Here is a 16,184-nt window from a genome sequence, read left to right as displayed (position 1 = left end):
TGTAACTATTATTAGTATCTAATATTAACTCCGATAAGCAAAGGCATTTTTAGCCCTTGCCACTGTCTAATCAGGATGCTCAAGGCCAGATCTAATTTCATGGACACTTGGATCTTTCGGGGCAGCCTGACTCCTTCTCAACCATGCTGAAGATGCCCTATCAAGGTTCTGCACATTTGAGAAACCCTCCAGAATACTCACAATAATTTCCGGCTCCTGCGGTTTGGGGAGGACCACTTTCTTACACTTTTTCTTCTTCTGCTTGTGATGCTTGACAATGGCCGCCAAGTCTTCCAGGGTGTCAATCTTCAACCTGGCATTATTGAGGGCCTCAAGCTGGAAAAGATATTGGTGGCATCAACGTGAGGAATAATAAGCTCACTAAAGTCGGGATGCCAGATCTGAGCTGCAGATATCTAGAAGGGCCCCTAGAGGGAAGGAATCAGCATTCTGGGCCTCTTTGCTGCCTCAGTCAGAGTATGGTAACCTTTTATAAGGCTTCCAGGGCCCAAGTAATTCCTCAACTGGGATAATCCAGAACATGCTACCTACAAAGATTGTACCCGCTACTCTAGAAGCTTAATTAGAGTCCGCATGATGATACTCTTTCATCTAATAGCAATATTACTTAGACTTATAAACAGGGGTGTGATTCAGCCGGTTCGCACCACTTCAGACGAACCGGATATTAATTTTGCATCCAGTTCGACGAACTGGTTGTTGCAAGGACTGGCTGGCCCCACCCACCCCTCCCCTCTCAGAAGTCTCCACATGGCCCCTTCATCATGCCAGGTAAGTGCAGGGCCCATGTGGAGGTTCTGGGAGGGCAAAAAACAGGCTTCCCGGATGTCTGGAAATGGGCCGGTTTCCGGCCTTCGGTGAGCCTCCGAAACCTGGGGAAGACCATTTTCCCCCACCTGGAGGCTCAAAGAAAGCCTCTGGAGGCTGGGGAGGGTGAAAACTCCCCCTCACCGCCATGATGCAGGAGGCTGTGCAGGCCATGCCCACCATGGTCACACCCATTAGGTGTTCTGACCTAAGCTTCCCCAGCAGCATAAAGCCAAGTCCTCATCCCGATAAACCCCTTTTATTTACTTGACAGTGAATTCCTCTCCAGCAAAATCTTTTCTCTCCCACAGTCTTTCAAGATAGTTCACAATGACCGACCTTGTTCAAGCTTGGCCAGGTCGATATCTTTTGGACTTGGCAAGAATGCAGGAATGAACACATTGTCTCTTGCAAACTCCACTCCCCTTTTGCTCCTCTTTTATTCCCTATCAGAGGGGTCATCCACTATCCACCTGTGGCCTTACTCCCAAGTTGACCCTTGTTCCCTGGCTGCTCCTTTCCTCTGGCAGCTCTGTGCATGCGCACACTGGGAGCAGGCTCCAGCTGTTCTTCTGCCTCACTGATCTCCAACTCCAAAGGGAACTGATAACTGGCATACGGCCCTGATCCCCTCTCTGCCTCTGACACAGAACCCTCCTCAGAGCCTTTCCCAGACTCCAGGACTGGCCCATGTTTCTCTCCAACCTCTTCACTGTCTGAATCTGCTGCCAGCTCCGTTGGGCGCTGGTGGGTCACAACAAAATGGCTCACCTTCTTCTTCTTCTCGTCTTCCGCTTTCTGCTTCTCTCTTTCCACCGATTCCCACCAGGGCGCAGCCGGACCAGAGCGCCAACGTTCAGGCTCCCAGGCTGTCCCTCTCGTGCGTGCTGCAAAACAGCCGACTTTCTCTTCAGGCCGTTCCTCACTTACCTACAGAAGGAGACCAGAGAGGAAAACAGTCAGAAAGAAGGAGGCTGTAGGTCATGCGAGGCCTTACAAAGCATTTTAACACCCCGAATGGGGAGCTGTTAGGAGCAGGGTGGATTTGATTTAAATCAAGTTTAAATCAACCATGGTTTTTTCCTAGTGATTTAAGTTGTGATTTAAATCACTAGTAAAAAGGTTTGATTTAAATCAACTTGATTTAAATCCTAATTTTTAAAAAGCAACTGTCATCTCTGTCCCGCAGCGGCTCCTCCTACGACCTGCTGTTGACTCACCGAAAGTCCCGATATTGCAGAATACACAGCCTCATGCTACATAACTGAGCTCCATTTCATGCTGAATAAACTACATTATTAATGTATCTTAAATAGAAAACTATCTTTACTCCAAAAGCATTTTATTAAAATAAATTTGATAACAATAAATAAAATCTGATTTAAATAAAAAATATCCGATTTTTACTTATTTATTTTTTTAAAAATCATCGATTTTTATCCACCCTGGATAAATTGGAGCGAACTGAAGGTATCCAGAAGTTTGCCAAAATTAAAAACAAAACATTGACAGCCTTAATAAAGGTGATGATTTGTTTCCCCAAATAGAGGACATGGGAGCCCAGCCAGGAAATAGAAATAGAAAGCAGCAGTTGGAAAGGAGGGGTGAGGGGGGGGGGGGGAGAATTGGCATGAACTTCTTGTGGAAAAGACAGGTTGCATTTTTTAGCAGATGCCCTCTTGTTGGTATTCTACTTTTGGCCATCTAATTAATTCATCAGCCCTAGCAGGAGGCCCATCATGTTAAAATAATGTTTTGGCAATAAAATTGGCTTAGTTCTGGAGCTAATGAGGGTTGATTCATTCTTTCAGCAATTCTTTTAATATTGCTTTCTTGGTCGGTCGTTGTAGTTACTTCTCGGTTACTTGTATAGGAAATTAGTACCCACCCCTTTCCTAGAAAAATGAAATATTTTAGGAAATATTTTAAAAAGGCAGAATATTATATTTTCCTGGATGAGAAAAGGAGAAACATGTTTTAAAGACAAAGCAGCTCCCTGCAGCTTCCTCTCCCCCGCTTTGTCAATGGGCCATTAAGGCCTGAGCCAGTCTAGTCTACATAACAAAGATCTACCTCCTTCAGGCAGAACCATAATAGGGATCCCAAAGCCCTTTCATTACATCATCACCCAGCAAGAGTCAACCAAGCTTGGGACTCCAAAGACAGACAGCCTACAAAGTTACTAAGACCCCCACTCCCTGGGAGTCTGACAGCCAATGGGATACATTTCTTGTACAGGAATCTCTTCCCTTTTTTCTTTCAAAATCTTCAAGGCATGTGAGCCTTCCCCCCCTCCCCCAGGATGTCAAACCACGTGGTCCTGTCCACCATTAAAAACCGTCTTTCCCAAGAGCCGCCATATTTTCAATGTCTTTCTCCCCACTTGTAACCGAACCCAGATGGGACACTTCTTCCAATAAAAGAAAGAAATGAATACGGAAATGGAAATTATATCTATATATCATCTATCTATCTATCTATCTATTATCTATCTATCTATCTATCTATCTATCTATCTATCTATCTATCTATCTATCTATCTATCATCTATCTATCTATCTATCTATCTATCTATCTATCTATCTATCTATATGTATTTAGTGTCATTTAGTATATATATGTATTTGGTGTCATATATATAAACTAATAATTCTGGGAATAAGGAGAACCATCCATCTCTTTTCTCAGATGTGCCAGCTCTTCATGTTTAGAGATAAGTCTTAGGAAAATGCTATACATGGTTGCAGCATATTGGTTTTATTTTATCAGCCACCCGGAATCATGCAATTGAGATGGATAATTGGACAAATTCAGTTCATTAACTTAACAATTCTATCACACACCCTTCCTTGCTTGCATTCAGAAGAGCAAGGAAGGCTGCATTCAGGCAATATTCTTCACCTTACTGAATTCATTCGTTCGCAATTAAGTTGACCCTGATCAAATGCGGCAAACATCTGGTTTTTTATCTGACCCAGTTTGGGGTGTTGTGTGAAAACAAGGCACACCGAGTGGCCCTTAATCAGAAACGAAAGCAAAACGTTCTGTTTCTTGTAAGATGTAGGCATTCAGCAAACTAATTGGAGAGCGAAAGGTGTCTCTTAAATCCCAAATGACATTTTGCATTCCATCCATACCATTTGCCAATGCAAATGACATATTTGCCTGATTGTTGAAATGATGCTGGTGCTCAGAATATGCAGATCAGCCCCACAAATAACATAAAATTAAGTTAAAAAAATTAACAAGCTGAACTGCTTGATCCAGTCACTGGATCAGTGGTGAAATTCAATTTTTTTTTACTACCGGTTCTGTGGGTGTGGCATAGTGGGCTTGGCTTGGTGGGTGTGGCAGGGGAAGGAGACTGTAAAATCTCTAATCCCTCCCTACTCCAGGGAAAGGATACTGCAAAATCCCATTCCCTTCCCACTCCTGGAGGAAGGATACTCAAAATCTCCATTCCCACCCAACTCCTGGGAGAAGGATCATGTAAAATCTCCATTCCCTCCCCACTCCAGGGGAAGGATACTGCAAAATCTCCATTCCCACCCAACTCCTGGGAGAAGGATCCTGTAAAATCTCCATTCCCACCCAACTCCTGGGGGAAGGATCATGTAAAATCTCCATTCCCTCCCCACTCCAGGGGAAGGATACTGCAAAATCTCCATTCCCACCCAACTCCTGGGGGAAGGATCCTGTAAAATCTCCATTCCCTCCCCACTCCAGGGGAAGGATACTGTAAAATCTCCATTCCCTCCCCACTCCAGGGGAAGGATACTGTAAAATCTCCATTCCCTCCCCACTCCAGGGGAAGGATACTGTAAAATCTCCATTCCCTCCCCACTCCAGGGAAAGGCTCCTGTAAAATCTCCATTCCCACCCCATTCCAGGGGAAGGATACTGCAAAATCTCCATTCCCACCCCATTCCAGGGGCAGGATACTGTAAAATCTCCATTCCCTCCCCACTCCAGGGGAAGGATACTGTAAAATCTCCATTCCCTCCCCACTCCAGGGGAAGGATACTGTAAAATCTCCATTCCCTCCCCACTCCAGGGGAAGGATACTGTAAAATCTCCATTCCCTCCCCACTCCAGGGGAAGGATACTGCAAAATCTCCATTCCCTCCCCACTCCAGGGGAAGGATACTGCAAAATCTCCATTCCCTCCCCACTCCAGGGGAAGGATACTGCAAAATCTCCATTCCCTCCCCACTCCAGGGGAAGGATACTGCAAAATCTCCATTCCCACCCAACTCCTGGGAGAAGGATCCTGTAAAATCTCCATTCCCACCCAACTCCTGGGGGAAGGATCCTGTAAAATCTCCATTCCCTCCCCACTCCAGGGGAAGGATACTGTAAAATCTCCATTCCCTCCCCACTCCAGGGGAAGGATACTGTAAAATCTCCATTCCCTCCCAATCAGTGAGGCAGAGAATAGATGGAGGCGGGGCCAGCCAGAGGTAGTACTTGCTGGTTCTCTGAACTACTCAAAATTTCCACCACCGGTTCTCCAGAACTCGACAGAACCTGCTGAATATCCCCTCTGCACTGGATGCAAGGACTAAACCAGGGGTGTCAAACTCAAGGCCTGTGGGCCAGATACGGCCCTCAGAGTATTTAGACCTCACCTGCGGGGCCACCCTGGAAATATCAAAGGACTGCCCTGTGGTACTTCTGCCAGCAAAAATAGGGCTCGGGCGGGGGGGGGCATGCATGCCCACCCCGAGCTCCGCTTTCGCTGGCAGAGGGCTAGCCAAACAAACTACAAACAAAACAAAAGGAGAAATGTTTCCCCTTTTGCATTTGAGCATGCAAGAAGGCTCAGGGAAGGAGAAAGGGAAAGAGGAATGACAAAAAAGGAAGGAAAGATGGAAAGAGAGTGAGGAAGGAAAAAGAAGGAAAGAAGGGAAGGAAGAATCAAGGCGAAGAAAGAGGGAAGGAAAAGAAGGAAAGATGGGAAGGAAGAAGAAAGGCAAAAAAGAGGGAAGGAAAAGAAGGAAAGAAGGGAAGGAAAAAGAAAAGTGAAGAAAGAGGGAAGGAAAAGAAGGAAAGGGGAAGGAAGAACAAAGGTGAAGAAAGAGGGAAGGAAAAGAAGGAAAGAGGGGAAGGAAGAAGAAAGGTGAAGAAAGAGGGAAGGAAAAGAAGGAAAGAAGGGAAGGAAGAAGAAAGGTGAAGAAAGAGGGAAGGAAAAGAAGGAAAGAAGGGAAGGAAGAAGAAATGTGAAGAAAGAGGGAAGGAAAAAGAAGGAAAGGGAAGGAAGAAGAAAGGAGAATTAAGATTGCCGACCTCTGGTCTGAGGAAGTCCTGCCTTAGCACTTGGCCACCATAGGCGTCCCCCAACACGAGTGATGTCGAGCTGGCCACACACCTCCTTCCCCCCCCCCAAGGTCAGATACAACCCCAATGAGGCACTCAATGAAATCAAATTTGACACCCCTGGACTGAACTCTTATTTTAGAAAGATACATGAACAGAAAAATGAGGGATGAGACGAGGGATACTAGGCTTAACTGCACACCCTTGTTGAGTCGATTTAAGGAGAAATCGCAAAAAAATTCATTGCAGGGGGAAAATTGGCACATCAACTGTCACCAACCACAGCCTAACAAAACCTCCAGAGTCAGGTGAAGTCTACCTGCCAAGTGGAATGACAGAAATTACAAAAAAAGGGGCGGTGGAATTGTGTTATGCATTCCGTTTCCAGCTTTTCCTTCTGGCTGCCAGCATTGAGATGAACGTAGAAAACAATTCCATCGCATTTTGTTGTTATTATTTTAATTCTGGCTCCTCATGCAGCGGCTTATGAATTATTTCTGGTTGGTTGCGTTGTCATGTTATTTTAATTGTGTTTTAAATCAAACACCAGCCTTGTCAACGGCTGGGTATGTGCCTTGTTGTGGAACAACAGGATATAAATTATAGAAGTAAGCAAGCACAGAGGCATCTAACCCGACAGCTTTCATCCGTGTTGGGGTTCCAGTGCCCATCACCTCGGGGAATAATTTGACGGGTTGGGGATGATGGTGGTTGGAATCTATTTCCTCTAGAAGGCACAAGGTTGGGGGATGGACCAGAATGGAAGAGATGGGATAGGATTCAGTCCTAGGCACCCTGAAATTATTATTTTCCCTTCTCACCACTTGGAACAAGCAACAGACGGGAAACTGACCAGGGGAAACTTGGGTGGGTTCGATTTTGAGATTTTGAGAGTGGGATGTGTGCCCACCCGCTCCAAAAACCTGAAAAGGTACCAATAAAGGAGAATATTTGTGCCTCAGGGTTGAAATGAGGGGTCCTTGATGCTCTCTGAGCTTGCTTTCTGTCTTGTAGACATTTCATTACCCAACTAGGTAACATCATCGGACTAGAAGAAGGGAATTAGGTTTGCAGAGTGCAGGAAAAGGAGGAGGAAAAGTGGGGGAAGGAGGAGAAGAGGAAGAGGAGGAGGAGCAGGAGGAGGAGGAGCAGGAGGAGGAGGAGGAGGAGGAGGAGGAGGAGGAGGAGGAGGAGAAGGAGAAGAAGAAGAAGAAGAAGAAGAAGAAGAAGAAGAAGAAGAAGAAGAAGAACAACAACAACAACAACAACAACAACAACAACAAGAACAAGAACAACAACAAGAACAACAACAAGAACAAGAACAAGAACACGACGACTGTGGGGTCTTTGGTGCTCTCTGAGCTTGGTAGTTTTCTTACAGACATTTTGTTACCCAAACTAGGTAACATCATCAGGCTAGAAGGGAGGAAGAGACAATTGTCTCCTAGAGACAATTTGATTTGGATCCCTGCACTGAATAATAATTTGGTCCTTCCATCCTGAAGATGGGGGAGGATCTTATGAAAAACCAACTCTCCGTTGGCTTTCTAGTTTTTAGGGCAGATGATGGAATGCCATAGGTACAGATACTGATTTACAGAGTTGGAAGGGACCTTGTAGGTCATCTAGTCCAACCCCCGCCCAAGCAGGAGACTCTACACCATTTCTGACAGATGGCAGTCCACTCTACATGAAAGCTTCCAGAGATGAAGCTCCCACAACTTCTGAAGGCCAGCTTTAACAGATTAACAGAGTTGGAAGGGACTTTGTACCAGTATAACAGAATAAGAGTTGGAAGGGACCTTTTAGGTCCTCTAGTCCAACCCCCACCTAAGCAGGAGACCATTTCTGACAGATGGCAGTCCGGTCTCTACTTGAAAGCTTTCAGGGATGAAGCTCCCACAACTTCTGAAGGCATTACATTGAATATAGAATAACAGAGTTGGAAGGGACCTTAGAGGTCATCTAGTCCAACTCCCCCACCCACCCAAGCAAGGAGACCCATCACCAGGGATGAAGCTCCCACAACTTCTGAAGGCCAGCTCTTCTCCTTCCCTTCACCCATCTTGTCTCGAGGGCCCAAATTGACCAAGGCAATTTGACTTCTGCCGAGGGCCAACCCATTGAAGTGGTGCCCTCCCTCACTGGGAGAAGGGTGCCAGCTCCAGCTCTCACATGCCACCCATGCCACCGTTCCTCCTGCCCCCAGACGAATCAACTTCTATTTATAGGCAGGCTTTGGGATGTGAATACTCTACAAAAACATAATGCGGTGTCAGTATCCGGTCACATTTCCAGTCGGGGTAGCCGAAGGGCAGGCTGAGACAGGCAGGCGCCAGGGACAGAGTGGGTCCCAAATCCCCTGCGTTGCCTGGGGCCTTCCTAGCAGCTGACCTAGTACAAACTCTGGCCAGGGTCCAGTAGAGCAACAAGGGAGCTAACCCGAAGGGGCTTCCTGATGGATGAAGACCCCTATAGGGGGACAACGGGGCCCATGTGCACCTCCGACAAAGCATCTGCTCTCTGTCTCTCTCTACATTTACAGAGCCTTCGAACTTAATGAGACATGATGCAAGCTGCATTCACACAACCCGCTAAGCCACTCAGCAGCTGTATTTGTACCCGGGACACAGTTTGGGGAAGGATCATTGGCCAGCACTTCGGGGCTTAACTGACTCTCAAACATGGCAACTTTCAGATGCGTGGACTTCCCGGTGGGGAATTCTGGGAGCTGAAGTCCACGCATCTGCCAAGATTGGGAACAACAGTTTAACCTGTTGGAGAAATCAGCCGTCTTGGTTGGTTTATAATCCACTGTATGGTTGCAGGAATTGGGCACGGCTGGTCTAGGGAAGAGAAGGACCAGGGGAGACAGGATAGCAGTGCTCCAATATTTGAGGGGCTGCCATAGAGAGGAGGGGGTCAAGCTAAGTATTCTCCAAGGCACCCGAAGGCCAGACAAGGAATAATGGATGGGAACTGATCCAGGAGAGATTCAAGTTGGAAATAAGGAGAAATTTCCTGACAATCAACCCATGGAACAGAAGTTGCCTTCAGAAGTTGTGGGGGCTTCATTACTGGAGGCTTTCAAGAAGAGACTGGACTGCCATCTGTCAGAAATGGTGTAGGGTCTCATGCTTGGGCTGGGGGTTGGACTAGATGACCTATAAGGTCCCTTCCAACTCTGTTATTTTATTTTGATTCTGATGATTATGATTATGATTCTATTCTACTCTACTCTATTCAAGGCACCCAAAGGCCAGACAGGGAAGAATGGATGGAAACTGATCAAGGAGAGATTCAACCTAGAAATAAGGAGGAATTTTCTAACAGTGAGAACAATCAACCCATAGAACAGAAGTTGCCTTCAGAAGTTGTGGGAGTTTCATCCCTGGAGGCTTTCAAGAAGAGACTGGGCTGCCATCTCTCAGGAATGGTGTACGACATTGATGGCTTTTCATTTTCTTGACCGAGTGCCGAAACACCGCAAATACAATGTGCGCATAGATGTGCCCCATGTATGTGTGCGCAGGGGACCCTCCACCCCTCACCTCCCCCGTGATGCGTGGTAGAGACCCAAAGACCATCTGGATGGTGGGAGGTGCACGCACATGCACAGTGGAGCTGAACTGGAGCGAGGGCCACATGCCCACAGAGAGGCGCTGCGTGCCACCTCTGGCATGTGTGCCATAGGTTTGCCATTATGGGTGTAGTTTCTCCTGCTTGGGGGGCGGGAGTTGGACTAGATGATCTACCTGGTCCCTTCCAACTCTGTTAATCTATACTGGCCAAACCCAGGAAATGAGCTTCTTTAGTAACTGGGTTAAGTTAAGTGGAAAACCAGCCAATCTGCTTGCTTTATGTTTGGTGAACCAAAGTGTGTAAGATAACCAACCGACCACTGTTGGTCTTATTAAGAAACACAACCGGGGAAGGGCTTTTTTAGGGACTGCTTGGGGACCCAGGAACTTCTCCCTGGAAAGGTCTTCTGAAATCAGCCACCTGAAGCATCCCATCACTCAGGGCACAGGAATCCTGGACCCCAGTGCTACAGAAACACAACCCCATCTTGGCATTCCCACCTTCTTGGGCCAAGAAGCCACGGAATGTCTCCATTGCTCTCCTGGGGAATTCCAGGCACCACAAGAGAGCCAACCTTCTTCTCTGCTTCCTTCCTTCTTAGGCTAACAGATTCCTAGGGATCTGGAATGATTTTGGAAGGCAAGAGGGTTTTATGCCTGATGCAAACACCAAAATAAGACACCCCTTGCTATCTTAAGACCAGGAATGGATTTGTTGATGTTTCTTGGAGAACTTCTCTCCTCCATTGGCACCTATGAAGCATTCAGAAGGTTTTCTGGGGAGTTGTGAAGGCCACCCAAGTGAAGAAACAAAAGCCATGCTCAAACACAGGGCTCTCCAACCTTAGCAACTGTAAGAATTGTGGACTTCAATTCCCAGAATCCTCAGCTGGCTGAAGTTGAAGTCCACAATTCTTAAAAGTTGCTAAGGTTGGAGAGCCCTGCTCTAGCTCAGCAGTCACCAACCTTTCGGACCTCAGGGACCACTAAATTCATAATGTTAAATCCCGCTGACCACTAATATGATCTGCCTAATGACCAGTTGGGATGGGCGTGGCTAGGTGGCCATGTGACTGGGTGGGTGTGGCTCACTCAACGGCTTCTACTCACCCCTCCCCTCCCAGCCACTCCTCGCCTGTCCGCCCGGGCTCCTTAGGGCCCCAACAGAAAGTTGTTGGAGCTAAGCAGCCACCACGAGAAAGAGTTGATAAAAGAGCTCAGTTCAAATTGGATCTGACCGAGAAGGAGGCTCAGCAGAAGCACCTCACTGAGGACTACGAGCATAGGCTTTCCAAGCAGACGGCCTGGTTCGCCCATGTGATGACATAGACGGACTTCTTCTAATGTGCTGAAGCAGAAACAACTTCCTCCTATTTCACTCTGATCTAATCACATTAGGCCATTTAGAGAACAAGTCAGAACTGGAAAGTGTCCAACAGCTGGAAGACGATGGCTGTGAGTTCGGTTTTAAAAAGAACATCACGCATTGCGCAAGCAGATAAAAACTTCTGCTCCTGGGAATGGAAACCTAGTTGATTCACATCATCTGCAGCTCACAGTTCTTTAGGCATTTGCCCCCAGGCACCGCAAACCCACAGCTAGGAAGCCTCCTTTCAAATGATTGATTCAACTTATATAGCCCATATTTCTATGCAGGGAACATTCAACCCTGGGATGCAGAGAGAAAATGCAGATTGGACATGGAGGATTGGCTCACAGTGACACAGGCAACCCCAAATCCAGGATAACGAGAACATTGCTATTCAGAGTGTGTCCAAACCAACAAACAACCAGGATTCTGGTGGTTTCACACAATCATTTGTGTCGGGGGTGTCAAACTCAAGGCTCCGAATCCAGCCCGGGGGCCGAATCTGGCCCGCGAGGTGCTTAGATCTGGTCCACAGGGCTACCCTGGAAACAGTGAAGGACCGCCCTGTGGTGCCTCTGTCAGTGAAAATGGAGCTTGCGAGGGCCACGTGTGGGACCCCCCCACCATGCTCTGTTTTCGCTGACAGAGGATTGCAGGAGGCCGCTGCAGCCGAAAATGGAGCATGGGAGCCCATTTTCTCTGGCAAAGCCAGGGGTGGGTTCCGGCCGCCATTATTACCGCGTTCGGTAGTAAAAAAACATTTGTGCGCTCCGCACGGCGTAGGTTCATTGAAATTTTAAAACAATCTGTGGATACGCGCAACATTAAAAAGTGAATAAAAACGACATTTTAAAAATGAAGATTGTTCTGCACATATGCAGAACAGAAAATCAAGATGGTGCTGCTGATCATAGAACTGGTACGGCCACGTGTCCACCAGAGTTACTACCTATTTGGCCGAACTGGACCGAATAGGCAGGAACCCATCTCTGGGCACAGCACTCAAGCCACCAAAGGCAGCCCCAATGTGAGTGCTGTCATGCTAGCCACGCCCAACCTGGCCACACCCACCCCAGCCCCCTACGGTCAAACACAACCCTGATGCAGCCCTCAACGCAATCGAGTTTGACACCCCTAGGCTGAGTCAATAGACCATGTTCTCACAGCCACCATCCTATAGGAGCCTAGTTTACAGTTGCACAAACTCAGGTATCTCATTTGGGGGAGATAGATTCAGACAATCCAAAGTTCTCCAATCAACTAGACCAACCTGACAGCCAGGTTCTAATCTATTACAATATTGATCTTCGCCAAAAGTTTGAGAAGGCACGCAGAACTGGTGATGAATACAGGATGACATTTTACTCAACCATTTAATATACATTATTCATCACGGTATTCGTCACTTGCTACTGGCAAAAAAAATATGATTCATTACTAGCTAGAAAATGGATCCATCACAGCGTAAGTTAAAATACCCCACGTTTTATGCAGAATCCCAGATCTCAGCTCAAGTGCAGGAGAGGTGCCCATTGTTAAGGAGCAGGTACAGACTAACAGAGTTGGAAGGGACCTTGTAGGTTATCTACTCCTACCCACTGACTAAGAAGGAGACCCTGCACCATTTCTGACAGATTCAACAGAAAGGTTTAAAAAGGATTCTGGATTTCAATCCGTAAGTTTTCACAAGTGTGCCACATTCACAAGCCTGAATGTGGATGGCTTGCACAGCACTGTGTATTTGTGGTTTTATTCTTAATTTCCCCTTTGAGGAAAAGCCTTTTAAGTTTTGGTGAGCAATTCTGCTCCCTTCCTGGCCCAAGGCTGAGATTTGCTCCGGTTACTGAAATGACCCAGTTTTCTGGTACATTCCTCATGCGCATTGGCTTTGCCTCACTATGCAAGAATTTAGTGCATGCACGCATCAGCTAAATTGGCACAGGGAGAGAAACACAGAGGCTTCTATGTGAGTGAGAAGCAATCTTGTTAAAAAGAAAAAAGATATCTGTTTGAAAACAAAAATGAAATTTGAGTAGAGTCTGCCTGCATTCCCATTACTTATTTAACCAACTCTCTCATTAACCCATTTTCTGGGTTCATACAATACATGGAACTGAACCAAGCTGGTTTCACATATCACTTTCACCGAGGGGCGGCAGGAGATGCTGGAATTAGAGTTTGAATTAATCAAATTCCTATGAACGGGTTGCAAAAACAGGCATCAGAAGTTTTAACCGACCTGGGGGATCCCATAGGTGCTTTTTTCAGGAGGTAAATGGACTTTGTTTTTTTTCTTCTTTTGAAGAAGTTTCGCTTCTCTTCCAAGAAGCTTCTTCAGCTCTGACTGGATAGTGAGGAATGGAAGGATTTATATTCCTTGCAGACAGCTGGACATTTGCATTCTTTTAGAGAGCCGTTGAAGCACTTGGAGGTTTATCTGTGTCCTCAGGGTCCTTCTCTTATATGGATATAAATCCTTCCATTCCCCACCATCCAGTTGGAGCTGAAGGAGCTTCTTGGATGAGAAGCGAAATGTCTTCAAAGAGAAACAAGAAAGTCCAGTTGCCTCCTGAAAAAGCACCTTTGGGACAACCATGACCTGGAGGACTGAGAATCTCTACACACATTTAGCTATACAATTTGGGGTGAAGACCCTTTGAATGGTGTGGGAGTAGGAATGGATTCCCAGAGGGAAAAAATGAAGACTACAGGACCCATTAGCACCACTCAGGTGCCCCTGACAGATAAACCTCCAAGTGCCTCTAAAAGACTGCAAATGAGCAACTGCCGGCAAAAAGTGTCAATCCTTCCATTTCCCCACCATCCAGTCAGAGCTGAAGAAGCTTCTTGGATGAGAAGCAAAATGTCTTCAAAAGAAAAAAACAAGAAAGTCCAGTTGCCTCCTGAAAAACCACCTTCGGGACCACCATAACCTGGATGGTAGAATTTCTACCGAGTTTGACCTGGGGGATGAATGTCTCCATCCCAGAGTTCTCTGCATCTTCCCTTCATAACCAGGTCTATGATTAGATCTACAAGCGGGCCACCCTTCCACCCTGCTTTGCTTACTCCAAGCAAACTCAAAAGGACTTGCTTTGTTCTGGGATTAGAAAAATAGGGTTGGAAAGGATCTTGGAGGCTTTCAAGTCGAACCCCTGTCCGTGGCAGGAGACTTTATTGAATCTTGGACAAATGGCTGGTACATCTGGGAAAAGAGATGGATGGCTCTCCTTATTCCCAGAATTATTATTTGAGTTTTCAAAATATATATAGAGTAGAGTAGCATAGCATATAATATTGGAATGAATAGAACAGAACAGAACAACAGAGTTGGAAGGGACTTTGGAGTCTTCTAGTCCAACCCCCTGCTTAGGCAGGAAACCCTACACAACTTCAGACAAATGTTTATCTAATCTTTTCCCGAAGACCTCCAGTGATGAAGCACCCACATCCTCTGAAGGCAACTTCTGTTCCACTGATTTATTGTTCTCACTGTCAGGAAATTTCTCAAGTTCTAGGTTGGATCTCTCCACCCATCGCTTCTCATCCTGCCCTCAAGTGCTTTGGAGAATAGGTTGACTCCCTTCTTCCCGGTGACAGCCCTTCAAGCGTTGGGAAGGCAGCTATCCCATCACCCCCTAATCCTTCTCTTTGTTAGCCTAGACATGCCCAATTCCCTCAATGGCTCATCATACAGTTCATTATATGCAGCTGTCCCCCCTCAACCCCCAACCCAATTCTTCTCGGTCTTACCAACTGCTGAATACTGAGTATCTCCATGGTCCCCCCTTCCAGAGTCGCAATGCTCTCTCTCCAGTGACTTGCCTGGACAGCTGCATTTATTCTGTCCTGAGAAAGGGTGGATTTAGGCTGCCATCCAAAACTCCTCCGGCACCCACTTGGGCCCAGCAACTGGATTGCTGGAGTGCCATGTAACGCCTGCTAAAATAACTTCATTAAATGCTTCTAGTGGGTGCCCATATCCAGAGGGATGGGGAGTGGAGGAGGCAGGGGAGTGAGGGAGCAGGCCATTAACTCAACATTTCAGCTGTTGAGTCTGCCAAGCTTTTGATGAAACCTGATTGGCTTTTCCTATCAGCCCAAGATGAATGGCTGAAGCCTTTCCAGAAAAGCCATTCATCATGGAACATTTTATTTATTTATTTATTTTTCAAACATGTACGAGATAACAGGTATTAAGTATAAACATGGACATGGACAAAGGAAATGAGTACAAATGGGGACAGTAGGAGAGGCACGCTGGTGGGCTTATGCATTCCTCATATACGGACCTCTTAGGAAAGGGGTGAGGTCCACGGTAGACAGTTTAAGGTTGAAGTTATGGGGATTTGAAGATGTAACAACAGAGTCCGGTAGAGCATTTCAGACGTTGACCACTCTGTTGCTGAAGTTGTATTTTCTGCAATTGAGTTTGGAGCAGTTTACCTTGCATTTGTATCGATTGTTTGCCCGTGTATTATTGAGGTTGAAGCTGAAAGAGTCATTGACAGGTAGGATATAGCAGACAATTTTGTGTACTACTCTTAGATCAGACCATAGGTGGCGTAGTTCCAGGTTGTCCCAGCCCAAAAGTTCGAGCCTGGTGGCATAAGGGTTTCTGTTGTGAGCCGAGGAGTGGAGGACTCTTCTTGTGAAATAACTCTGGACTCTCTCAATTGTATTAATGTCTGATATACAGTGTGGATTCCAGACAGATGAGCTGTATTCGAGGATTGGTCTGGCAAAGGTTTTGTATGCTTTGGTTTGCAGTACAATGTTACCGGAGAAGAAGCTTCGCAAAATTAGGTTAACAATTCTTAATGCCTTTTTGGCAATGCAGTTACAGTGAGCTCTGGGGCTTAGATCATTTGAGATGAGTACTCCAAGGTCCTTGACAGAGCGAGGGTTGTCTACGAGGTTGTATCCCCCCCCCCCAGCTTGTACGTGTTGTTCTGATTTTTGTTGCCAATGTGTAAGACAGAGCATTTGTTGGTTAAGATTTGGAGTTGTCAATTGTTTGACCATTCTGACACATAATCAAGGTTGCTTTTCCTGCATTGTGGCATAGTTGTGGCAGAGGATGGGCGAAT

At 46.3% G+C, this 16,184-nt stretch overlaps 1 protein-coding gene across 2 annotated transcripts in view; it reads right to left on the bottom strand.

The window, feature by feature from the left end:
• Positions 1-14,930, bottom strand: part of ANKRD23 (ankyrin repeat domain 23) — a 29,768-nt gene extending 14,838 nt beyond the window's left edge. The window contains exons 1-3 of one of the 2 annotated variants that reach the window (XM_087706114.1): positions 14,848-14,930; positions 1,600-1,758; positions 202-336 (exon numbers count right to left, since the gene is read on the bottom strand). In XM_087706114.1, coding sequence (XP_087562240.1) covers positions 202-336; positions 1,600-1,758; positions 14,848-14,874 — 321 coding nt within the window. In that variant the 5' untranslated portion in view covers positions 14,875-14,930. The remainder of the gene's footprint in view (positions 1-201; positions 337-1,599; positions 1,759-14,847) is intronic. The other variant, XM_087706113.1, reaches the window with a different exon arrangement.
• Between the last annotated feature and the right edge of the window lie 1,254 nt (positions 14,931-16,184).

The sequence above is a fragment of the Thamnophis sirtalis genome, unplaced genomic scaffold (genome assembly GCF_051295495.1).
Source record: "Thamnophis sirtalis isolate CommonGarterSnake01/CBP01778 unplaced genomic scaffold, rThaSir2_p1.2 scaffold_2, whole genome shotgun sequence".
NCBI lineage: Eukaryota > Metazoa > Chordata > Lepidosauria > Squamata > Natricidae > Thamnophis > Thamnophis sirtalis.
The sequence above is the reverse complement of the archived record's forward strand: the minus strand, read 5'-3'. Positions and strand labels throughout refer to the sequence as shown.